Genomic DNA, 25865 nt, shown 5'->3' on the forward strand with positions numbered 1-25865 from the left:
TATTTGTTAATTGGAATATTTTTGTAAATAGACAAGTCAGTGGTTTTCTTCATTTAATGTAAGCAGGACAAATGCTTGGTTCTCTTTATTTCCCAGTTTTCCCAGTAATGAATTATTTCCTGTCATCCTCTGAAGATGATGATTTTAAAAACGTAATAATAAACTTACGGATTTAAACATATTATTACCTTTCTGAAATTGCCCCATCTTCTATGGCCAGTGGGGCCTTCCCCATGTTTATCTGAACCTTCAGGTTCCTTTGTCCCGTTCCTGTCCTGCTTGGATACTGCTTCTCTGCACACTCAGCTCTCCAAGGTTTCTTTTTTCTGTCTGTGGGGCTCCACCTGGGAGTGAGCTCCGTCAGCAGCCCAGGCAGTCCGTTTTGGAAGTCCACGGGGGCCGCTTCCATGGGCCCCTCAGCTCTCAGCACGGCCACTTTGTGGTCACCTGCTCTGGGAGTAGCAGAAATCCCCCCACCTCCAGCTGCAGTTCGCCAGGGACCCGGGTACTTTCTGCTGCAAATCTGTTGGCTGTTTGGGGTCCTGCTCCCGGGGCCATCGGTGCTCCGTTGTTTCCCTGTTTTTTCCCAGATGCTGTCACACAGGTGGCTGGCTGTAACTTGTCTTTAAATGCTTGCGTGGGATCTGCAGGATTCCTCGTCATCTAGTCTCACTGTAAATGTCTCTGGTTTTTGACTTTTTAAATTCAGTTTATCTAGGTTCTCAGATTCAGAAACTGTGCCACTGTTGCCACCATCTTTCCAGAATCCTCTCTGCTTTCGTATTTTACATTTAGATCTCTGGATTTAAAGGCATTTCAGTATATGACATGAGGTATGAGTCAAATTTTCTCTCTCGAAGACTGTCCAGTTGACTCAACACCACCTCCAATGGCCATCTCAAAGCTAGTGATTTGAAGTGTTACCTTCATCAAATACTAAATTTCCATGTGTGCTTGGGTCTTATTTTGGGGCTATTTCTGTCCCATTGCTTTCTCTGTTGATTCACATTGTACACACTGTTCTAAGTATAACAGATTTTTTTGGTGGGGTTTTTGTGTGTGTGTGTGTATGTGGGGTTTTTTGGGTATCTGGCAAGGCTAGTCCCTCTGGAAGAACATCTCAGCCAACATCTCTGAATAATGCTGCTTCCCGTTTTGGTTCCTTCTTGAACTCACAAGTGTGTCAGACCATCTCATTCTATTTATGTTCTTGCCCTTTTTCATATTTTCCACTTTCTCTAGCTTGCATGCAGAATAATTTCCTCAAAAATATCTTTTAGTTCACTAATTTTTCCTTCAGCTGTACCTTTCCTATTCTTTAATTCACACTTTGTTTTTAATGTTACTTATTTTTTATTTCTAGTCTTTCTACTTGGCCGTTCTTTATGGTCCCTTATTCCTTGCTCATTTTCAAACATCTTTTATTTCCTTAAATATATCACAGAGCTGTTTTATATTCCATGTCTTCCAGTTGTTTCCTTTAGTGCTTTTTACTTTTCAGCCGTGAGCTACTAGTCTCCTGGGAACTGTATCTGTGGGAAGTCTGTGAGGAATTCCACCGGAGAAGGTGGTTTGCTTCTGCCAGTCTCAGTGCAGGCACCACAGACTCACAAACTCTTTAATAAAGTAAATTCCTTTCTTCAGGTCTTTCTTGGATAAAAAAGGAGTTGAAATTATGTACTTGCACAGTCATCTCACATGGTTAAGAATGGCCCCGATCCACACACTAGGCTCTCTTGCTGTGCTTTTCATTGCAGGTTTATTTCCCACTCTACGTTTAAACCAAGGATATGAGTTTTTTGATGTTTCAGCTTTATAGAGGGGTCCTTGTCATGACTCCCCACCTTGAGTGGAGCCCAAGTCTTTAGTTTTTGTCCCCCTGCACCTCTGGAAACTGAAGGGAGAAGCCCAGTGTCTTCAGTCTTCAGCAGAGTCCTCAGGGCAGAGCTGGCTTTGATATTTACCACCTGCAGGTGCCATTGCTTCCACTTCACTTTTGGCCTCACAGGTTCCTTCTTTTATTACCATTACAGGCAATGCATTTTTCTTAATGTTTTATTTAAAAAATGTCAACTTTTCATATTAAAGTAATTTAGATTAAAAGAAAATAATGAAAGGGATTTCCTTATACCCTTCATCCAGGTTCCCCAAATGTGACCACTGTGCAGAGGTTGAAATGAAGAAATTTATATTGATTGATACAATGGTATTATCTAATCTATAGACATTATTCAGATGTAGTGAATTGTCCAACAAATGCCACTTTCTGGTTTAGGATCTAATTCGGGATCATACGCTGCATTTATTGTCATGCCTTTTAGTGTTCTTTAACCGGGAGCTGTTTGTATTGATCATTTATGACCTGGGTATTTTTTAAGTGTTCTGGCTAGAACACCTATTTGGTAGAAAAGTCCCTCAATTTGGTTTGATTCAACATTGTCTTCTTAAAATATACCTTTCATATTTTATCCAGCATGTCAACTTTTACATTTGGCAGAGTTGTCTGAGGTCTCTAGAAATGACAATCCTAACTTGATTTTTAGATTATTTTCTTAGGCTAGTTAGGTAACATTTTTTCAATGCAGGTTAACACATTATTGTCAGAATTTTGAGCAAATACAGGGTCTTTCCATCTTTCTGTTCTTTATCACTACTCATTTGTGTAGTACCTCAGTTCTTGAATAGCGTGCTTTCTGATGTGGCTACTGTCTTACATCTCTTTACCATACTTTTAAATGAGCCTAGTGTCCTCCTAAATGTTCGGCTTTGCATCCCCTACACCCAGGTGTCCTTCTGAGGATTTCACTTCGTGTAAGGCTTTAAGAAGGAGATAGGCAAGGTAGGCTGAACGCTCTGTCAGCTCTTTTAAGAGTTTCAAGTTGAAGAAATGTCATCAATAGCATTTTAAGATTATGCCACTGAAATAGTTTAAGGCCCTGCTTGCTCTAGGGTCAATAGAAGAAAGAGGCATTAGCTCCAACTTTATTAGAGAACTGTAAAAGACTAGCAATTTAAGGCAGTTAATTAAATAACATCATTAACAATTAAACGTGCAATAGTTGTAAATCAGATACTGGTTTTAGGTCTTATTTGTGACATGTCCTTGATGTGCGTGTGTGTCCAAGGATAGAGTAAGGACGGTGGGAGCCAGTGTCAGCTTCTGCTCTGTAAAGGAAGAGCTTTGGAGGAGAGCTGACCAACGCTGCCGGTGGCTCTCAGGAGGCAGAGGGCTTCCTGTTGCAGGTGCCCCAACAGAGGGGTTCACACGGCGCGTGAGGACTGTGAGAGCATCAAAACTTTTCTGAGAATACATGTTGTTACCCATTTTGTAGGACATGGGGCATTATTGCACTATTTCAAACAGTATGGCATTTTCAGATGGTTTAGCTTTGTTTCATGGCCCCTGTGGTCTAGTTTGCTATCTTGTCCTTGGCAGGAGCGCAGTCCCCATTATAATGTTGCTTTGGGAGATAGTCTTTATGACAGTTTCTAGATACTTATGTCAAATCGGACCTGCTTGGGCTGGTTTCTCAAAATGTTTAATACTAGAATATTATTTTTTTCCCTTTTTAGTTCTTAATGCTGAAAATCAGAATAGAGATGATAAATTTACTTGATCAGCATGGAAAGAGGAATCACACAAACTGGAATCAGATACTTCGTGTCAGGACTGAACGGTGGTAACTACAAAATATTCATGAGGGATTGAATACTGTGAAATGTACTAAATAAAATGTACATCTAGAGATAATTATTGTGGAATTTTAGTATGTACTTTATGTAGGGAAATGACATTGTCTTTTAGACAGTCTTTTGGGGTTTACTTCTGAAGCATCTGTATTGAAGATGTGAAAGTGTGTTGGCTAAAAGATAATTCACAAGATCAACACCAAAATCAGAACACAAATTCTCTGAGTTCAGCGACAGTGGCACTTATTCTGGAATCCACCTTTGCTTAAAACAAGCCATCTTCTGATGCGAAGGAGAGGCCTGCTGCACTTAGAGATCTTTTCCTCGGTTCCTTCTCCAAATGCCGCGGCGACTGACAGCACCAGCCATCACTTCTGCTCTCCCTGGTCAGCCCTGGTTTATGGGTTTCTGCTCTTCTGTGCTCATTCCTGGTTCTGACACTCAGTGGCCTGGAGCACTAACTGTTACCACCACTAACAGTGGTTTTAAATGAGTTTAAACATGAAGGTGTTTTGTGGGAGAATTTTTAAAAGATTACTTGTATAATAGCCCGTCATTAGTGTTAAGTGGCTTGTAATTTGAAAACTTGTGATCTGTACTTACTTTGCTAATATGTGTGGGCAAAGCAGAATCTTCTGTAATGAGTGCCTGTCACCAAGAAAAGCTACAAGTGGATTAGGCTTTCGACACAATGGGCCTGAGCGGGGGGCCCGGGGTGCCCGCCGCAGAGCGTGGAGGGTGGCACGGCAGGGCACCCCGGGGCGGGTTTGTTGTAGACACACTGCCTATTTGCTAGCACAACAGGAGGAAGCTGATGTTGAAGAGCACACACTGTGTTACAAGTTGGGGAAGCTTAGAAAGGGAAAGCGGAGATAGTGTTCGTTATAGTTTACATATTTAGCTTATGGGAAATGTCTATGAAAACTGATTAAAAAATCAAGTTAACGTTCATTTGAAAATGACTAACCCTAATTTACATTAGTAATAGCGATAGTAGGTTTGCCTTGAGTTGGTCCTTAGTATTTCAGGTCCATAGGCTTTTCCCACTTGTGAAAGACGGGCAAAGCCACACTGGCACTGAGCTCTCCACAGGGTAAGTGGGGACGCTCACTAAGACGCATTTGGAGTTACAGGACTGAGAGGCCGTCTCCTTGCATCGTTTGGTAGAGCTCCTGGTCTTCAGAGAGGAAACGGGCCCGGAGAAGTTGCGGAGCAGAACCTGGCCTCGCCCACTGCGGACCTGCCGCCTCCTGCCCTGCGTTCGGGTCAGGCTGTCCACCTTGGATGTTCATGTATAATATCCTTTTACCTAATCGCTAAGATTAAACTTTTCCACCCAGAAAAGGCAACTGAAGACAAGGATAAAAGTAGCTTTATAAGATCTTATCTCAGTCCTGGTCCAGCCTCCGTCTTAGGGTTGGTTTCTCTCTCGCTTTCCCATAATAAAGCCTCTGTTCCCCTCCTGTTCCGTCGGCGCACACAGCTGCCGGGCAATAGAATACGGTTAGTTCAGCTTTAAAACTGCTCTCAGCTTTCCCCTCAACCTGTCTGCTCCCTAAAGAACCAGCTTTTAAATTGTGGCGGCGGGATGTCAGTACAAACCGCGTAACCCGTGATGGTTTCATCTTCGTTTAGAGGCACCGAGGCCTCTGTTCCCGAGGCGCGCTCGGAGCAGGTTCCTGGGCAGTCGTCGCGCTTTATTACCACGGGCGCCCAGCCCAGGGCAGCCCCCCGGAGGGATCACGGCTGTTTAATAAACGAAACGCACCCGTGTACTAGCATCAAGTAGATATCCAGCCTCCGACCTTGGTCTTTCGGTGTCGTCCAAACGTAAATCAGCAGCTATTCCAATTTTTAATAGGCATCGACTCTTTAATTCACACCGTGCTCGACTTTAAAACGGTGCGTGGACAGGGGCGATGAGTCGTTTATCTTCTCTCCTGCAGACAAGGCTGCGGGTGGGGATTCCCTACGCAGCCTGGGATTAGACGGAGCTTTCCTGAGTATAATGTAATCATGGCACAGAGCTAATGTTTGTGCTTTGGTGGGATGAAATTTGAGAACGAAACCTCTCCGTTGTATGTTGTTATTAAATAACTAGATTGATAACTAGCATGACTGTTTTCATTTGGTAACAACTGGTTTTCATAGTAGAAACTGGAATGGTGAACAGGATTGTGAGTTCATGGTCCAGGGGATCAGTTTTACTCCAATTATGTTTTAGCCTAAAAGGTTATTAAGTATAATGATAGTTCACAGGACACTAACAATTTCTAACACATCTCTGAAATGAATTTTAGAAAAAAATATAAATAAAGAGGTTCCATTAACTGGGTTATGCACTTTTTTTTTTTCCACATTAGATCTTGAAAATGTTCATTAGTGGCAGAAAGTTGGGGAGAGTTTATTTTAGTTGTGTATTTAAATGTTTGTGTATTTGTATGCTATTTCTGAGCTCAGAGAGCAACACTTTCTTAAAGTGTACTAGGCCACTGTTCCTTAAAAACTGGTTTGTAAAGTTCTGACAATGTATACACTGAAGGATTACTGAGTAGGTATCTTCCCATGCACTTAACTACGACCGAATGGCTTTTTTTCTCGGTGTGCATCTCTGGGAAAGTTAAATGGCTTTCAATATTCTCACCTTTAAACTATATGCACACTGCAGATAGTGAGTTTTACAAACCAAGGCCCTAACCAGTTGAGACAAATGCTTGTTTTCTATCCGTAGAATAGTGTGCTACCTTGTCCTAAGTTGAGTGATACAGATCATAAGTTGCTAATAAAACTTATATCCCCTACAGAGATTCTAGTACTATGCTGGGTGCTTGGTAAATATTTGACTGTTCAGTCCAAATAAATGATTGATCAGAGATGTCCTAGATAACCTGATTTTCCATGTCAATGAAGTTTGCCTTTTAGAACCTTCATAAACATTTAGATGGATGTTAAACACATGGGAATCGGGATGACAACCTGCCTGGCTCTAAGAGTAAGCCAGTCTTTGTGGAAGGGTTCCAGGCGTTCGTTAGCTTGCTGCTTACTCATCAGTCTCAGAGCTGTAGTGAGTGACAGTAATGCACTGCCAGGGTGATGTTCCACACCTGCCTTTACCCAGAACTCACATGTTCACATTTAAACAGTCACCTGAGTGTTTTCACTCTCTAAAAAAGCTGCTGCACCATCAACATTTGACATTTTTGTACCATTGAACCAGAGTAGTTCTGTGACCTCAACCAGCAGCCTACAAATGCCAGGGTTTTCTTTTCCTGTAAAGGACAATCTTGCTCTGGTATTTTGAGATGGGCTCATTCAAAAACTATTCTAGAACTCAACAGGTTACATATCTGTGATCAAAACAAAGTACACCTTCCTTTAAGCTTCACTTAATGTTTGAATTGTAGACAGAAGGTTTGAGTTGTAATAACTACATGATCTTCCAAAAGCAGATACATTCTCTTTTTTAAATGGAAGGAATGGAAGGCATTATTAGAGGACTACAGAAAAAACACCTTACAATGTAAATGAATGCACAGGTGGACTGGTTCAGTCTCTCTGACAGGTCATTTCGTCTCTTCAGAATCAAAATTTTAAAACACTGTGCAGCTGCTCTAGGATAAAATAATTCAATCATTTCAAGTTTTATGGCTCCTTATTGCAAAAGCCACCAGCTCTGGCTCCCTACTCAAGGATTTGGAGGTGTTTTATACACCAACTTGTGCTTGGATTGATTTGCAAACATGAGACAAATGAATCAATGTCATCAGCTCATGCAAACTGTTTAAGGGGAAGGCACCGGACTCCAACTTGCTACCTTCAAATTCCTCTGCACTTCCAGCCGTCCCGTGTTCCCACCATCAGTGTTTCTCTTACTAAAAATGGCAGTCAACCTACTGCCCTAATGGCCGCCTTTTACCTACTCTACTCAGTTTCCTCCAGGATAGCTCAATACCATCAGGACGTCTTTTGCACATTAAAAAAAAAAATCCACACTCCATTAATTGAATGGGCAGGTTCTGGGATGATGTCCCTCTTCTCAAATTTATACTACAGCTGGGAAAATAGAAACAACTATTTAAATTACAACTATAAGTGCTAAGTACTTTTAAAGGGCTTGGTCTAAACTTTAATCTTTTAAAAGTACTAAAGTAACAGTTAAGGACATTTTAAAAAATATCTACGTTCTTACAGGTATATAATTTAACATGGCATGACACAGAATCGCAATGCCCATGTAATTTAGCCTTTCTATATAGCTTAGACGAGGTCCCTTTCAAATGCATTTTGCCCAAATCCCAACAAGTGTTTAATAAATCCCTTGATTTGAAACTTCTTTTGGATAGTTTGTGTGAATTATTCAAACACTAAAGAGTCAACACCTTCAGCTCTTAACATATATCAACAAAATGCTATTGTTTCTCATCTCCAGTAACAGATTTTTGTCAAGAAATTTATTAACCTTTACAAACACTATTTTCACTCATTCATAAAAAATGATTTATGATTAAATCTGTAATAAAACCATATAACGTTCATCAACGCATTCAACAAGACCAATTTCATCCATGGACATAATAAACCACTTTAAAACAGCAGTTTTCATTCACGTCATATAAGGCTGTCAAATTAAAAGAATTCCTTATAATGGGTTGTTATCCAGGAAATCCATTTCACTTCATGTTATATGGTAAGACTGATGGGTGAATCCTCTAAGAGTAGAATCTGAAAGTAGATTTTATCCCTTTATGGTCACCTTTCAGTCTCAAACAAGTTTCACAACAGGAAAATACTTGTGAGCAGAGAAATCAAATTCAGGAGGAACCTGTAAAGAAAATCAGAAAGTCAATTACTATATCTAACAAATATTCAGACAGTAAACAACATAAAGATTACTTTTATTTTAGAGTTTCCTATATTTTAAGAGATAAGGCAGCACAAGAGAGATTTTTAAAAAGCTGGTTAAATGAAAAAAACTAGTTAGGAACTAACTTGGAGGAAAAAAACGACTAGTTTCTCTCTGGCTTTATGAAGATCACTAGAAAACAAGCTGACCATCTATTTTCTATCTTTGGAGAATAGTTAACAAAGGAAAATGGACTTAAATTACAGGAAAAAGTCATGGGTTAGCAAATTTTTTAGTTCCAGAGTCACTGATAATACTGAGCAACGAAATGAGAGTCACAGGTAAAGCAGGGCAGGAGGTAAGATAGAAAAACAATGGGAGTAAACAAAGGTACATATAATGGGCAGGTGCCACCAAAAGTGCCTCAGTGGCTGGTTTCTAACAAGATGCAGAACCTCTGTGTTGAATGTTTATAAAGCACTGATAAAACATTATTACCCAGGAAGCTTATGGAATCTTCCATCTCCTGAACCATTGGAAATCTTACTGAATCATCTACTTTTCTAAAGGCAGATGACTTAAAAAAAAAATAAAGTATTTTTTTAAAATATAGGAAGGAGGGAGAAAGAGAAATATCAATGATGCGAGTGAGTCACTGGTGGGCTGTAAAGGCAGATGACTTTAAATACCTCTCCCGTAAACGTATTTATACACATTTTCTTTTTTAACCCAAATCATTCAGTAATGACAGGGTGGGAGGGAAACGAAAAGGCAGACTTGAAATTTTAAGTTAACAATGTGTCTTAAGGCACAATGGCAAGCTCCAGTTTATTTTCTATTTCCTTCTGCTGAACCTCTTTTAGGATGACTTCTGACTGCTTAACTTTTTTGGAATACTTATACATCTTATTGAAAAAAAGTGAGGTTTTACAATAATTTAGGATCATTTATCTTCCCCACAATGTACTTACCTTAGATTCCTTTTTGTGTCCTCCTGCCAGTAACTTCATAACCACAAAGTTGGGTTTGGCAACCTTTAAAATTCTATTCACCTAAACAATGAGCAACATTTAAGCTATCAAAACACAAAATTCATAGTCAACATGTTTTTACATTATAGATACTAATAGGAACTTTGACAAAAGAAGTGTTGATATTTTATTAAATAAAAGCAACTTAAAATGTATTTTTTAGTAGCACAGAACCCTACTTTAGTCAACTTTAAAAACTTGAAAGGGCTACTGTAGGCTTGTTCTCATGAAAACAAAAGAACATTAGGCTGCAAAGGCGGCACCATAGAGTGGGGCCTGGGCTCTGGAGTAAGGCTGGCTGTTTTCAGAGTCTAGCTTGGCCACTTACTAGCTATGAAACCTCTGTCAAGTTCTCTAACCTCTCTGTTCCTCAGTTTCTTCCTCTATAAAAATGGGGGCAATAATTTTACCTGTCCCATGAGGATTTGTTGTGAAAATTAAATGAGTTCATATATATTATGAGCTGAGAACCAGGCCTGGCGGGTAGTATGTATTCTTTAAGTGTTAACTGTTATTATCTGTGACTATCACTGTCTGAAAAGCTGCACTTCAACACATGAAAACCAATGGAATGGCATACTGCATTCCTCTTTAAGAGGGAGTAATGTGCAGCTGGAAGGAAAAAGTTCCCACTGTTGTCTTGCTGACCTCTCAGGAAAACACTTTACCAAAACTTCAAGAACCCCTCCTCCTCAGCTCCAGATCACACATCCAGCTGCCTTGATGACAGCTCCATCTGGGTGGACATCCAATAGGCATGTCCAAAACAGCTCCTGACTTCCCAGCTCTGCCTGCCTACCTGATCCTACTATACCTGCATCTCCCGCACATGACTCAATTCATCCAGGGGCTCAGGTCAAAAACCCTGGAGTCATCCTTGACTCTCTCCACATCCAATCCATCAACCAACCTGCTAGCTTTATCTTAAAATACATAGAGAACGTGATCATTTCTGATCACCTCCACTGTCACCAATAACTCTTACTTGGGATACTGCTGTGGCCAACTAACCAGCTCCCCTGCTTCCACCACTGACCCCACTACAGTCTATTTTCAGCAGACTGGCCAGACTGAATGATCCTTTAGAACACAGATCTGGTCACTCCTCTGCTCAAAACCCTCAAACAACTCATCCCTTGTTTACCCCACTCCAGCACACCAGTCCGTGGCTGTTCTTCAAATATCCCAGGCACACCCTGCAGGTCCCACTGCCTAGAAGGCTCCAAGGCTCCATCCCTAGATGGCCGCATGACTTGCTGCTTCGCCTTCCAGGATTTGCTCAAAGGCCACCGTACTTAAAAATGCCTCATCCCTCTAACTCCCTATCTCCTATAGCAATCCCATTCCCAGCTTGATTTTTCTTCATAATACTTATGATCTTCTAATATACTATTTTATTTTTACTTATCTTTTCATTTATTTTCTTTCTTTTTTATATTTTTAAATTTTATTTTTATCTTTTCATTTATTTACTTATTTACTTACTGTCTGCAACTCATCACTCTCCCCAACTTCGAGGAGGGCTGGGATTTTTTTCACTGCTGGAATCTACCACAGTGCTGTAGGCATAGGAGGCGCTAAGGAAATACTCGTTGAATAAATGAAGTCCACTAAAAGAAATATGCCATTTATTATATATACCTTCCTCTAATTTTTATACTTCCCCCTTTTATTTTTACATGGTTATATGTGATTTAAAAAGTCATCTCTCTCCCATCTCTGTTCCCTAAGATACTCATCTCCCCTCCCAAGAAGCAAACACTGTTATTCTTACATATCTTTCCAGAAATATGTTGTATAAGAAAATACTTGCCCCTTGCCCCTTTTGATTGAAATGGCAGCATACTATACAGTTTACTACCTTGCCTTTTAAACTTGTTGTATTCCAAAGAACGTCCCATTACAGTACATAAAGGTCTCCCTTGCCCTTTTAAAGGCTGCACAGTATTTCACTGTATGATGTGTCATAATTTATTTAACGGTCCCCTGCTGAAGAACACTGAAGTTTCTTCATCTTCTTGCTATTAGATATCCTGTTGCAATGAATACTCTTGTATAGTCATCACTTTCCACATGTGCACATGTATCTGTAAGAAAAACCCTAAGACGCAGAACTGCCTAAGCATCTGTGACCTTTGACAGATACTGAACTACCCTTCCATGGAGTTTGTACCAAGATATACTCCCCTAAAATGATGTATGTTACAGGAAACTCTCTTTACAAAATAAATGCATTTCAATAAAGTTAGATATACAGCAAATTGTGAAAATAATGAAAGCCTGAAACTTAATATACAAGTTCTAAGCTCTGTAAAATGGTATTTTAAAATAATCAAAAACAATAGCCTTTTTTAGATGGTCAAGGGGATAAGGTGGTTTTTACCTCTGTGATAACTGACCAGATCATTTTTTCAGATTTAAGATTTATATAATTATATCTGAATATAGTAAACTATAGATTAAAATATTTTAAATGTTAACATTTCTAAGCTGTGGATCAATCTGGATCTTATTTCTATTCTTCTTCACGGTCCTAAGTCTTAATTTCTCCTTGCATTGATTTCTAAATTTATCCATAGGAGGTATTCACATCACCTCTCTTATCAAATAATTTTAAATCTGACGAAGTTAGGTTAGCAAAGCCATTTGAAATCCTTGGCAGAAACATGACAGGCTTCATTTATTAATACTGTGAAGTTCACTTTTATAATTAAACTGTCACCCAGTAGTAAGACATGTACTCCCCACCAGTCTTTCCCTCTAGAACCGCTGTGACTGCGCCGTACCTCATGGTCGGGGTTCGGGATGTTCTCCAGGATCATTTTGGCCTGCTGGAAGTGCTTACTGGCTGCCACGTACAGTTCTGGAGACTGGGGGGGAGGGCTGTATTTATTGAGGTCAGACATTTCCTAAAAGGGGGAAATACTATTATTCAAAACATGTTTAACAGGAACGACTCTAAAACACCCTTTTAAATTAAAGAATCCGACACTGACTATCCATTCCTATATCGAACACTGAAGCGAACACTCAGCATCTCTATTTTTTTCCTTCATAATATTAAATTCTCAAGCTTCATATACTATGTCATATTATTCTCATGACTGTTACACATGATGAATACTATCCCCAAAAAGCCAAATAAATTTTCACACTATAATATTTTCTCACCTTGTCCCATTGGTCTAACAATAGCCTGATTTGACTATCTTAACAAACATCTCTAAGGTCTAAGGCCGCATAAATTTTACAGTGCCTTTAATGAGCAGGGTCACCTTGAACTGGAGATAGTGCACGGGGGGTGGTGTCATCACGCTGTTGAATGGAGCAAATCTGTGCTCATACCGAACTTGTTCACTGTCAAGCTCAAACTTGGGCTTTCGTACTTTGCCATCCATGTCAAATGCTACCATGGTCTAAAGGAAAAAGAGAATGAGAAAAGATATCACACGAAAAAGTGAACATTCTTATTAATTCAGAATAGAAAACAAGAAACAGCTATTTACAGATAGCTAAAACCTAAGGCTCAGAAACAGAAATAGGAAGAGAAAAACTGGCTTTAGTGTTTTTATGTCGTGCCACCTTTCATAGAAAGTTCTCAATGTCTAATGTTTATGTTACTATTTTTCTCAGTGAAATGACACCATTTGCACACTATTTTTCCATGCTTCATAACAAGAAACCTTCAAGTAAAAGCTTCTGAAGAAACAAGTAGCATATACATTTTTATAAGAAAAGCATAGGATAGGGCCTGTTTTTCAAAAAGGAGTCCATGTTCTATGTATTTTAATATAAGTTTCTTGTTACTGCCAATACCAGTTAGGATTCAGTACTCACTATACCTCCTTGAAAATGCCTGCTTTTGTTTAAGCCATTCATTGTGGAGCCCACTCCTTTCCTAATACACTCCTAAAAAAATCCAAACCCCATCTCTTCCAATAAAACTTTGTTGATCATCAATCAGAAGTAAACTCTTCCTTTTCTGATTACCTGTGTCACAACGTCATCTGGCCTGTCAGTAATTAGGCACTTGGGACAAGGATCACATCTGATTAGACTTGATATTCTGCAATGTACTCAGTACAAGATATCTGACACACAGCATGGGCCCAAATATTTGGTAAACAATTTAATGAAAACAACTAGACTCAGAGAAAAGGTATTTCAAGCAGATAGTTAAAAGAGGTGAAATTAGAACCCAGAAAGAAAAAAAATCACAAAAACAGGCCATTTTAACTAAACTATATTAATAGCAATGTAGTTAAAAAGCACGAAGAACTTTATTTTCAATAACTTACCTTAAACATTCCAGCACACATATTCTGATAGGCCTGGCTCATTGTGATTTCTCGGCTCAAAGGGCGAACTGTAATTAGAAAGAAAATCACCTATACTCTTTCACCTCTCCTCTTGCATTACTGTAGGAGAAAACCTAAATTTAAAAAAACCTTCCACCTTGTTTATTAAATTAAAATTTCAAACAGTTTGTTCCTATGGGCTACATTTTATTTTATCGCCCAAATCTATAAATAATAAAATATAACTGAAAGGCTAACCAAAAATCATGTTCCTCAAATGGCTAATACCATAGAATTCTAATATGAAGTAGTTTTAACTTCTGAATTCATCATACAGAGACTTAACTTTTTTTCCTATATGCAATTTGGTATGTTTAATCCCAAATAGCTGTGATAAATGATGTTTCTTTTTTTTTCAAGTACTGTTCACATTCAATATTATTTTGTATTAGTTTCAGGTGTACAGCACAGTAGTAAGACAATCATATACTTTACAAGTTCTCCCCCATATTTCCAGTACCCACCTGGCACCATACATAGTTCAGAGACTTATTTAATAGGAAACCCATGAACAGTCATTTAATAGCCCACCCAAACTGTTGAAATCCTAAGGAAATACAAAGTGATATTTTGTAATGATTGTAGCAGTATCTGTACCCTTCCATGAGTGAGCAAAGGGGCAGTCCCTTTGAAACACTTCTTTCTCCTCGTGGTCCATGGGTGGTGTGCCCAGGCGCTAAGTAATCATCCTGTGCTCACTCTAACAGCACAGCTCTAGATCTACTTCCCTTCTGAGCTGTCAGCCTTCTGTCCAAAGATCAAAGGTCTGTCTTGTTCCTTAACCTTGGATGATCTTGTTCCTTAACCTTGTACCTTGCTTGGATGACCTATGTGCTACTTCTTGTCCTGAGGACCTCTGACACATGGAATTGCAAAGAAAGGGACCAAAAAGGCTTGTATCACTAATATTGGGACTCAGTTTCTACCTTATACTTCTGAAGAGAAGATGAAAATTAATACGTGACTAATTCACACATTAGAGGGACAGGTAGCATTCCATCTATTTATTTGTAGAAATTAGAGTCTCCAATGTTATTTACTTAAGTTTAAAAATAATCCACTGCACCTTTCTTCTTTTTCTTTGTCTTTTTACTGCTACGGCCCTTCTGCTGCTCTTCCATTATCCTTTCCTCTGCCATTTGAGAGCCATCGGCACGACTTAATGTTGACATCAACCATGCGTAAAGGAATTCAGAGAGATACCTTACAGGATAAAAAAATGTTAGTTAATAGTGGATGTCTAAATGAGATAGCTTTATCAACACATGTATTGTACTAATTAAGAGGTATTTTCCATAATGCTATAAAGTCTTTAAAAAATAATTATTCAATTAGATAACTGATAGATCTTAGATTAGATAAATTAGAAAGATTAGAAATGAGGGTCACAAGTGATTAACTTTCCTTTTCTTGCAGCCATCTATGTTGCCATACAATACTGAAACATTTGTTTAATTTCCTACAACAACATGCATTTTACAACTTTACAAAAGATTTCTTGATAATGATGTGTATATGTAAATCTAATGAATGCCCATTACATTGGTTTTACTATTAGGACACAATTCACCTCAACCTAGTAAGTAAATATTTTATTTTCCTGTTAATTACAAAAGAAAGCAAATAAATCCAGACCAAGAGTACAAAAGCTTCCAATCAGCTGCCTCAAACCACAAAGAAAGAACTTGAGCATTTTCCCCTATAAGCTGTCTTCTTTGTCTACTATGAGTTAACAAAATGTATCCCAAGTATTTTTACCAAGACCTGCTGGTAAGAGTTATCTACTGAAATGTTGGAGAATATACTAAATAATATTTTTCTTACATCACTATAGTTGATGCTCAAATTCCATTTTCATAGCCAAGAGTTTTCTGTTAAAGAAACCTGGCAGCCATGATGATAAAATGTCAACAGCATGGAAAAGAGTTACTTTCCTTCATAGCAGTTACTCCAGGGTATCTTAATTAGTAATATAAATAACTTGAATGAGTTAAAAAGATGAACTATATTAAGATCTAATATACTAAGCTTAGTTGCTTGTGAACAATAGTACATTATTACAATTTCAAAATTACCATATTTTGCCAGACTCAGAAAAAGATTCAAGATGACTGAATTCAGTAGCTCACAATTTTCTCTTTTTCCCTGCACGTGTCCAGGGCATGAACCAGGCATGACGCAGACCAAAAGCCAAGTTGGGATAAACAAGGAATTACTTTGTCCCTGGCTGATATTCTTTATTTTCTTTCTATGACAGCTTTTCCATTCCTAAAATATTCTCAAGCATCCTCTTACTAGGTTTCTTTATCTCATCTCCAAGTAAAAGCTAAGAACTACTCTGCTGAGGATCGTCTCTTATCAACTTCTTCAAACCTTCCGAAACAAATCTTTGGGGCCACTGTTTGCAAAAACTATGCTCCCAAGGATAATCTCAATCTTGCTTTTCTAAGAAGAAAGATCTGATTCAAATTTTGAACGTAGGGCAAAATGTGTGTTAATTTTTCCGCCTAGAAATAGATAAGAAATCTTCCAACTGTCTCACAACTAAAGTTAAAATATACTAAATGAAAAAAGTAGCCTGAAATTATATTCTACAGATGTTTTCTCAGATCTTTTCTATCCCACCCACTACCAATTTTAATTCAAAGTGTTCTCTTACCAATATATGTAGTAGTACTCGTGCATGCTGTAGAGTTCCAATTCAAAGCCACTGAGAAGATACTGTATCATAATTCTAAGGTTATGGTAAAGGACCCAGGTACCTAAACAGGCCAAATGTTGCCTTTGGGGTTCCTGTTTCAACAGCATAGTGTGAAGGGCCGCATCAACCTTCTCTGCCTATCAGAATAAAGTATCATAACATTTACTTCCTTTTTAGGTAATGAGAGAATTTAAAATAAACAGTTAAAAATAGCATGAGCAGAAAACATAAATCTTGCCACTAAAGGAACTCATACTTACAAAAGCAGTTTTGATTGTTTATATCCAAACTTCTCATTTCACAATGGATAACATTTAGCTAAATAGTCCTTAAACTAAAAAGACATCCAATTTATAGGCCAAAAATAAAAATAATTGACTTCAGGTCTTTAATTATATTATCAATTAATATTGCTGCTGCTCACAAATTTACTCTAAGGTTAATATGTAATATATTTTTATATTAATGTGAACTTGCTGTAAAATTATAGTTCTATACATATTTTATAATTTATAGTGATTATCAAAGAAATAATTTGTTTCTCAGTTTGGATTATTGTTGTTTCTCTATAAACTCTTACTTTGGTATATAAAACTGTTACATTGTAAGTGAAAAGAGAAATCACTGTAGGAAAAATTAAATAGTCAAAATACTATTCTAAAGAATTGTTTTTAAAAATCTGGTCAGGGCATAGGAATTGCTTAATTTTAGAAGGGAGGGCTACTTGTTGGCTCTTACCTCATCCTGCAAGGTAGCAAATTCCTCAAGAATATGACCGAGCTTGTCTCTCTGTCGAGCCCTATTATGCCCATGGATCTGAATAAGACTACAGAATGGCTGCAATACAAATAAAATCTGTTAACCCTCAATATGAAATTTCTGACACTATAAAAAATTAACATTCCAAGTTTCCAAAACCTGTTTTAAGGAGGAAAAAATACTGTGCATATAAGAATCATGCCTATGTGTATTTTTACATAGGCGTTTCTTTTCAAGGAACTCAACACCAGAATTTATCAATAGCTAGAAGAAAGTGGCTGTTTATGAAAGTTGTTTCCATATGACAAAAATATCTTTCTTCAATCTTCAGATATTGTCCCACAATTTCAAGAGGACAGTTTCTTTTGTATTTATTTCAAGTCAAAAGGCAATGTTCAAGGCTGACATTTCTGTGGTGCTTTAAATATATCACAATGCCTAATAATCATAAGGCTTGCGTAAGGGCTAATACCCATCAACACTGACTAAGGTTCTTCTATTCCTAATCTATATAGTATTCTCATATAAAATACTATAACATTTCATTAATCAGACAACAGACATGAACAGTAGGGCGCTCTGATTTAAGAAGTCTGAATCATAAGATTCACGTATAACACTGTTTAAATATTGTATACTTTGACAGATTATCTCATTTGATCAATAACTAGTCTATTCCTTAAGAAGTATAGAATTGGTATTAACATTTCACTTCTTAAAGATTGGGACATTTATAGAAAAGTAAAGTAATCTGCCTGATAGTGATAAAATTTTAGTGATAAAAATGAGATCTGGGCTTTTATTGATTCTCCTTTGACCATACCATGCCGTCTTCGTGTGTGTGCGCGCACACATATATGTTTAATAATTGGAATCAGATCCGAAAGAGCTGTCAATAAAGAGCTTATAAATAAAAATGACTTACAATAAATTTAATCCACCACAAAGTTTGTACTTTATCCTAATTACCTGAGATTTGAAAAAAGTTTGTGATCTCATCTAAATTAATTTCAATTTTACTATAATCCTGTTCATTAAGATAGTACGGGATATGTGTGCCTGGGGATGTTACAAATATTCCTAATTTATAAGGCCAAAAATAAATTTTTGTGTCCATTTACAAAAAAAAGAAATGTGAATTGTTTTACTAGATGGGGGTCATAATTTAACCCGTTTTTGTGGCTCCTGAGGGTAGCAGTAAGAGGGCATCCAAAGGAGCCTCTGTACCTGATAACCTGCCAGGAAGACAATTGGTTATGATGCTATCGACTCAAGCATAAGAAGAGACAGAAACTTCCTATTCAGTGAAAATGAGTAAGAAATATTAGATGGAAAAACAGCACAAATTAATGCCACTGAAGGAATTACACCCCACAAATTTTAAAGTATCATCACAATGATCCAAACTGTAGTTCTTACCCGCACGCAGTGAGTAACGAAGGAGTCAATACAGTCCTTAGCCTGGTGGTTATTATATAGGCAGCACCTGTAAGACAATATTCATGTTATTAAAATCAAACTATTTGGCCTACAAAAAGCAGCAGTGATTTCTGTAGGTGCTACCAAAATAGGGATGGTGGAAAAAAGAGAAAATGGAACCAAATACATTGCTAAGCTGAAGACTGGTGGCTCTAGATGAAGAAATATTTCATTATTACTGTGTTGTTCATACAATAAATGTGCATTATTCCCAATTTCCATAGTTCTATATTGGAACAATTAGAGTTAGATCGAGTAAGATAAAATTAACAGGGAAAGAAGGAAAATTCCAAAGCTCCACTTTTACCTGATGCTACTCCAATGTCATTTATTTTCCTACAACGGATAACCTTATGGACTGTAATCATGTTATTAAAGAGAAAGTACTATAAAGAATCCTAATTTCTCCATGATGTGCTCACATTTTCAACCACTGGCCAAAATCATCACCCGCACATCTCTCTGGCACCTCATTTTCTATCCTCAAGAAGTGTTTCCCTGTGGCATTCCTCATCTCAGTCAAAAGCAATGCTTCTTGACTAAGGCTTTCCTGAGCAGTCTGGAAGCATTTGCTACTTTCCTGATTCTGGAGGAACACGAGGACTGAGTGGACGGAAGACAGTCTTTTTCTTTCCTCGAGATGGGAGGTCAGTAGCCTTTGCCCTAAGGAGATGGGAGAAAGCAAAGACATTCTCCGGGTGCACTGAGAGGAGCTGACAACGTCCCAAGTGTTTGCCATAACTGAGCAATGTGACCAGAGCCTCAAAGATAAACAGAGCCGTGACATGCAATGGAAAATGATGGTGCTCCCAGGAGCCAGGAGAAAAAAAAGGCAGGACACCTGGAACAGGTGGTGGCAAAACAGAGAGCTGGAAGATCCACTACATCTTTTACTCCAGAGTACGAAAATTACTTAAGCAGACTTAAAAACAAACAAACAAACCCTTAAAAAAAACCTTTCTGGATCTGGAAACTAAGATTTTCAAATTTAAAAATTCAGTAGATGAAAGATCCTGACTAGTAAGTACTCTTGAAGATGAAGAGGAACAACTTTCTCAAACCACAGTAAAAACAACAGAGAGATAAGTGTCATGAGGAATATAGAGATTAGAATATAGTATATAAGGAACTCTAAATGAGAGAAAAAATGATTAAGGTAAAGCAAAAGTCAAATAAATAATAATATAAATAAACAAGAAATAACATATGAAAATTGATGTGATTGAAAGGCTTAGTTCCAGATAGGACTAGCTGAAAATTACACATGAACATTCTATTAAAACTCCTGAACTCCTAAAATAAAGAGAAACTCTACAATGGTCCAGAAGAAAGTGTCAAATCACTACAAAGGGAAAAATTAATGAGATCAGCATCAGATTTCTTATCTATGACACTGGAATTTTAAAAACAGTGGGACACCATCTACAAGCTACCAGACAATGAATTTTGCTATATAGACAGTTGATTCTTGGTGTTTACGATAATTCTCTTTTATAAAGTTGCTGTGGACACTGAGTTAGATAAATATTGAAACACTGCTGCTAGGGTAAAATACAAGGTTATGTTTCTGCCAGTCTCTGGTCAGGTTTTTATCAACTAATCAATACATAACCTTGTTTATGGGTATTTGTTTCCAGACACCATATATAACACATATTGCTGATAACATCTACTGTTAGTCAGGATGCAGGAAAAGTATAATCTCATATATTGCTAGTAGAAATATGAATTGTTACAATCTTTTAGAATACAATCTGTCAATATCTATCAAAATTAAAACTATACATGCCCCTTCTATCCAGTAACCCCACTCCTTAGAGTATAATCATATTATAAAATATTTGGCAGCCATTAAAAAGAATTAATTAGATCTATATCAGATAATTTGAAACAAATTCATGACGTACCTTTTTGAGTAGAAAAAGATAAAACAATTTTAAAATAAAAATATTTTTTAAAAAAGCAATCCACAAAATAAAAGTTTACAGAAACAGCTTGTTAATGTGATCCTATTTATATGAAGCCATATATGTGTGTATCTTTATACATAAATATGTATACGTTGACAGTCATCAAAATGTACATATCTAAGAGGTAAGATTTCAGGTGATTTGTATTATATTTTGCATATCTTTCTGCATTTTTAAAATTTTCAAGTGGGACCATATATTATTTATAGACAGTCATTGCCCCTTATCCAGTTTTGCTTTTTGCAGTTTCAGTTACCCACAGTCAACAGTGGTCCAAAAATATTTAATGGAAAATTCCAGAAATAATAAGTTTATATGAATGTGGTATCTTTCAAAATATCTTATCTCTTCACTTAGTAAGGTACTTGAGCACAAGCACTGTGATACCTCAACAGTCTCTATCTGATAAACCAGATGGCTACTAAGTGACTAAAGGAAGGATGGCATATACAGTGTGCACACACTGAACAAAGGGATGATTCACGTCCAGGGCTGGACAGAGTGGGACAGCTCAAGATTTCATCATGCTACTTACAGTGGTGAACAATTTAAAGTTGATAAATTATTTATTCCTGGAATTTTCTATTAATATTTTCAGACCACATTTGACCTTGGGAACTGAAACTGCAGAAAGTGAAGCCACAGATAAGGGGCAGGACTACTGTATTTTGCTTAATAATGGCCCGAAAGCACAAGAGTAATGATGCTGGTGAAGGGAAGCAGAGTTTGCCACCCAAACCATGCTGCTTTGAGATGTTACTTTTAAGAAACAAGACTAAGGAAGAACCTTTGACCTTCCCCCTAACTGTTTAAAAGATTTTTAATACACGACCTGCTCCAAGAAGGGAACTCTCACCATAGATAATTATAGTTTAATAGGAACTAGATGTGGTAGACAGGAAGGAACCTAGCAAGGCCTATTTGATCAAAGTCCTCTCTGTGTTTCATTTTTGACCCAGCAAAACATATATCAAACATTTGCTTTTACATTTCTATGTGAATTGCCTTCCTGCTCTGTGAAGTCCCAAACCGCTACCTCCCTTTCTCCTTAGCTCAGATGGCACACAGCCTCAACTGCCTAATTTTTCCTAGGGCTCCATATTCTTACGGAACCCCTGTACATACATATGTAATTAAATGTGACTATTTTCTCCTGTTAATCTGTCCTATGTCATTTTAATGATTTGATCAGGAAGAAGAACTAAGTGGGAAAAGGGAAAATTTTCTCCCCCCATAATGGCAATTTGTATATACCAAGGAAAGCTGTGAAGTGCTTCCTTCATGTGAAAAGACATTATCTACAGAAAACCCCAGTATATAAGGGTTTGGTACTATCCAAGGTTTCAGGCAACCCCTGGGGATCCTGGAATGTATCCCTCATGGATAAGGGTGAACTACTACAATTGCACTTTAAAATTTATTTATTTAAAATATGTTTTTATTGATTTGACAGAGAGAAAGGAAGGGAGAGGGAGACAGAAACATTGATCTGACTGCCTCCTGCTGTGGATCGAGCCTATCATGTACCACTGATTTTACTACCAAAATTATTTCTATTAATTTTACTACTGAAATCTGTCCTCTCCTTTATAGTCCCAGAGTTTAGTTCTTCCTCATCTCTCACCTGTGCTACCAAACCAGCCTAATTAAACACTCTGCCTCCATCACCACTGGTTTGCTTCCTATAAAAAGTACTTTATTATGCCAATCCCTTTCTAAAAACTTGAAGCAATTTCTCACTGACCATAAAATAATGGAGAGAAAAAGAGTGCTGGGCCTTGGGGGGTGAGGTTGACACTTTTTAAATAGGCTGATCAGGGTAGCCCTCACTGAGGTGACACTGAAGGGACCTGAAGGTAGTGAGGGAGCCAGCCCTGGGAATTTCTGAGGAAAATGTCCTCTACTCCCATCCCCGTGTAAAGGCCATGAGAGTGCACATTCCAGGAAGAACAAGGAAGCCAGTGTGGCTGAAAGAAAGGAGATGAGGGGAGAGGAATGAGAGATGAAGTCAGAGAGGCACCAGTACAGGGGTACAGATCAGAGCATATGGGGCCTTGAGGCTCAATTATAAAGACTTCGGCTTTTACTGTGAATGAAATGGTAAATATTAACCAACACGGGATGCTTGGGAATTTCCTTCCTCCCAGTTAAGGGGCAGTCCTTACTGAGAGGTATCTGGGTAAATTCTCAAGCTCCCTTGCCCCTGACTAGGACAATCTGAGGTGTCCCCCACACTGTCTCCAGAGCTCCCGACAGGACTGAACCAGAGTTCCTTTCCATGGAGCACCATGGAGCACACCTTTGTGTGGAGGCTTTCTTCCTTTCCATGGCCCGTTTCCCCACCACTCTACTGGTTTTCCTGGGAACACTTCGTAATTATGTTTACATGAATCTTTGTCTCAGGGTCTGCTTCGAGGGAATACAATCTTTAAGAAAGAAAGCCACCAGACAGTTCTCAGTGAGATGTGGCACGACTTATTCAACAACTTGAATGCTGAACCACTAGTTGCTCTTAAAACACATAATCTCATACACCTGGTCTTCACACATGCTGGTTTCTTTGTTAAGAAATAGGCTCTTCCCTCCATCATGGAAAGCTATTTATTTTCCAAAATGCCAACAAAAATGATTATTCTTTCTGCCTGTAACACTTTCCAGCCTCTTATGGCAGGATGTTTGGGGGCAGTGACTCTATCAGAACATAATTTAAGAATCAATTATCTGCATTTTCTACCTCTATCTAGACTCTGCTCATTGAAAAGAGACCTTACCTTGTTTTTGTAATTATATCCCCCAGGTGCCTTTGCACTTAGTTAAAGTCAATACAATTTACTGAATTTGGTAACTCCTTGGAAGTTTTTCTTCTCATATTGGACCTAATGTCAACCTCATAAAAATCTCAGTTTAAATGTAAACAACATGTCGCATAAATCAATTAATTTAACATGACTGAGTTTGTTGCTTTTTACATGGATACTTGATTCCAACAGTTTTTATACCTTGGTTAGAAAGGAGGAGAACAGAGAGTTTGGGTGTTTAAGAAACACTTTTAAGAGAGACTTTTCACAGAACGTCTACGATACTCACTTTGGGGAAAGCACTGGAGGGCTGACAAAAGACCGAAGTGCATCTTTCACCATGTCTTGCATGAGGTGAGTTCCAAAGACCTTCTTGTTATCCACCAGGAAAGTGGTCTTAAAACAAATGTCATATATTAGTAATGCCATCACAAACTTGACATATTGCACATAAAGATGCCATTACTGTGACATGAGCATACTTCTTAAAAATACCACAAAATACAAGAGATTAAACTATAAAAAGTTAGTGGAAAATTTTTATAAATCCACAAAGGGTATTAGTTATTAATCCCTCCTTAAGGTGTATTTTGACGCAGGAGAATAAAAAATATGCAGGAAAAAATCTTCCAAGTCAATAGTAGTAATTGTGAACTGGTCAAAATAAACTGACTACTCTAAATGTGTCAAATGAGCTAATATGTAAGTTAGGGTTTCGTAAATTATGAAATAATAAATGGGTAGTCAATAATCTTTCTCTCTCATGAACATTTCAGAACACATACAATCTTTCCAAAACTGGAAGAAATAGATTAAGTAGTACATTATTAAATTTAAAATAAAATATTACTTAATAGTAATTAGCATTTAATTTTCTCCCCTTAATCTCAGTGCGTTTTAATATTTACTATATGATACTGTACTTGATTCCTAACACATTTGGGTGGTTTCCAGATTTTGCTGATTATAAACGAAACAGCTATAAATATTCACACACAGGTTTCCAGAACATCAGATTCTACTTCTCTAGGGTAAACGAGCAGGACTGGGATTTGTTAGTTTTATTTTATAAGAATGTGCCAACTGTTTTCCAAAGTGTCTATAGCACTTCACATTCACATCAGTATGGCATTCTTACAAGCACTTGATATTCTATTTTTCCTTTTCTTTACTTTTTTTTAAAAGATATTCTGAAGGATGGGTAGGAGTATTTCATTGTGGTTTAATTTGCATTTCAGTAATAATAATGATGTTAAATATTTTTTCATATTGAAGTTTTCAAGGTTTTTGCTCATTTTAAAAATTGGATTGTCTGTCTTTTTACTGTTATGTTTACGGAGTTCTTTATATGTTTTAGATTCAAGTCTTTTGACATGATTTGAAAGTATTTTTTCCCCCACTGTGTAGTCCCTCTTCATTTTCTTGTCTTCCACAGGATTAAAGTTTTAACTTGATCAATTTAAGGATTGTGCTTTTAATATCACACCTGAGAATTCAAAGTCACAAAGATTTTCTCCTATCCTTTCTTCTTAAAGTTTTAGTTTCACATTTTACATTTAGGCTTATGATGTATTCTGAGTCAATTTCCCCCCATATTCCTGTCCAACTGTCCTTGTACCACTCGTTGAAAAGACTACCATTTCTCTCTTGATTTATCTTTGTGCTTGGTCAAAAACCGACCACATTAATTGTTATATTTTCATTTTCATTCTAATTTAAGATTTCCTCTTTGACCCATGGGTTCTTTAGACATGTATTAATTTCCAAAAATTTGGAGAATTTTCCAGATATCTTTCTGTTATTGATTACTCATTTAATTCCAAAACAGTCAGGGTGCATACTTTGTATCATTTCAGTTGTTTTCAAATTGAGGTTTATTTGATGAATGTCTAACACTCTAAGTCAATGCTTCTAATTAAAAATGTAACATTAACTATGGAATATCCTTTTGAAAGAAGCATCTACCTTTTGTTCTGTCAATCAATAAAACAATGTCTGTAGACATATAATTTGATGTTTAAAGAAGTATTTTCAGTACTAAATGGAACTTACTTGTAATAGAGATCTTGAAAGAACACAAGGTGACTGTTCACTAAACTCACAGAAAAAATCCTAAGACATAAACAGAGAGAAAGTAATGTCAATAATGGATGAAATAAAAGCAGAAAACATTTGTGTACAGAGAGTAATTTTCACTGGAAATAATATCCTACCAGAGTTAGAATATGACAAAAGC

The 25865-nt window shown here is 37.4% G+C and overlaps 2 protein-coding genes across 5 annotated transcripts in view; one reads left to right on the forward strand and one right to left on the reverse strand.

Moving 5' to 3' along the window:
* The window catches only part of GOLM1 (golgi membrane protein 1), a 43752-nt gene extending 37732 nt beyond the window's left edge, over positions 1-6020 (forward strand). The window contains exon 10 of the mRNA XM_081151557.1: positions 3574-6020. Coding sequence (XP_081007683.1) covers positions 3574-3617 — 44 coding nt within the window. The 3' untranslated portion in view covers positions 3618-6020. The remainder of the gene's footprint in view (positions 1-3573) is intronic.
* Positions 6021-7797: 1777 nt separating this feature from the next.
* NAA35 (N-alpha-acetyltransferase 35, NatC auxiliary subunit) overlaps positions 7798-25865 on the reverse strand; it is a 49702-nt gene continuing 31634 nt past the window's right edge. For 2 of the 4 annotated variants that reach the window (XM_081151556.1, XM_081151555.1), the window contains 11 exons: positions 25682-25741; positions 23919-24025; positions 18802-18868; positions 17362-17460; positions 16582-16760; positions 14989-15125; positions 13863-13930; positions 12840-12980; positions 12351-12473; positions 9505-9585; positions 8109-8512 (listed from right to left, as the gene is read on the reverse strand). In XM_081151556.1, the coding sequence (XP_081007682.1) occupies positions 8453-8512; positions 9505-9585; positions 12351-12473; positions 12840-12980; positions 13863-13930; positions 14989-15125; positions 16582-16760; positions 17362-17460; positions 18802-18868; positions 23919-24025; positions 25682-25741 (1122 nt within the window). In that variant the 3' untranslated portion in view covers positions 8109-8452. Of the gene's footprint in view, positions 8513-9504; positions 9586-12350; positions 12474-12839; positions 12981-13862; positions 13931-14988; positions 15126-16581; positions 16761-17361; positions 17461-18801; positions 18869-23918; positions 24026-25681; positions 25742-25865 lie in introns of all 4 variants that reach the window. The other 2 variants (XM_081151554.1, XM_081151553.1) reach the window with 2 other exon arrangements.

The sequence above is a fragment of the Miniopterus schreibersii genome (genome assembly GCF_964146895.1).
Source record: "Miniopterus schreibersii genome assembly, chromosome: 11".
In the NCBI taxonomy this organism is placed as follows: domain Eukaryota; kingdom Metazoa; phylum Chordata; class Mammalia; order Chiroptera; family Miniopteridae; genus Miniopterus; species Miniopterus schreibersii.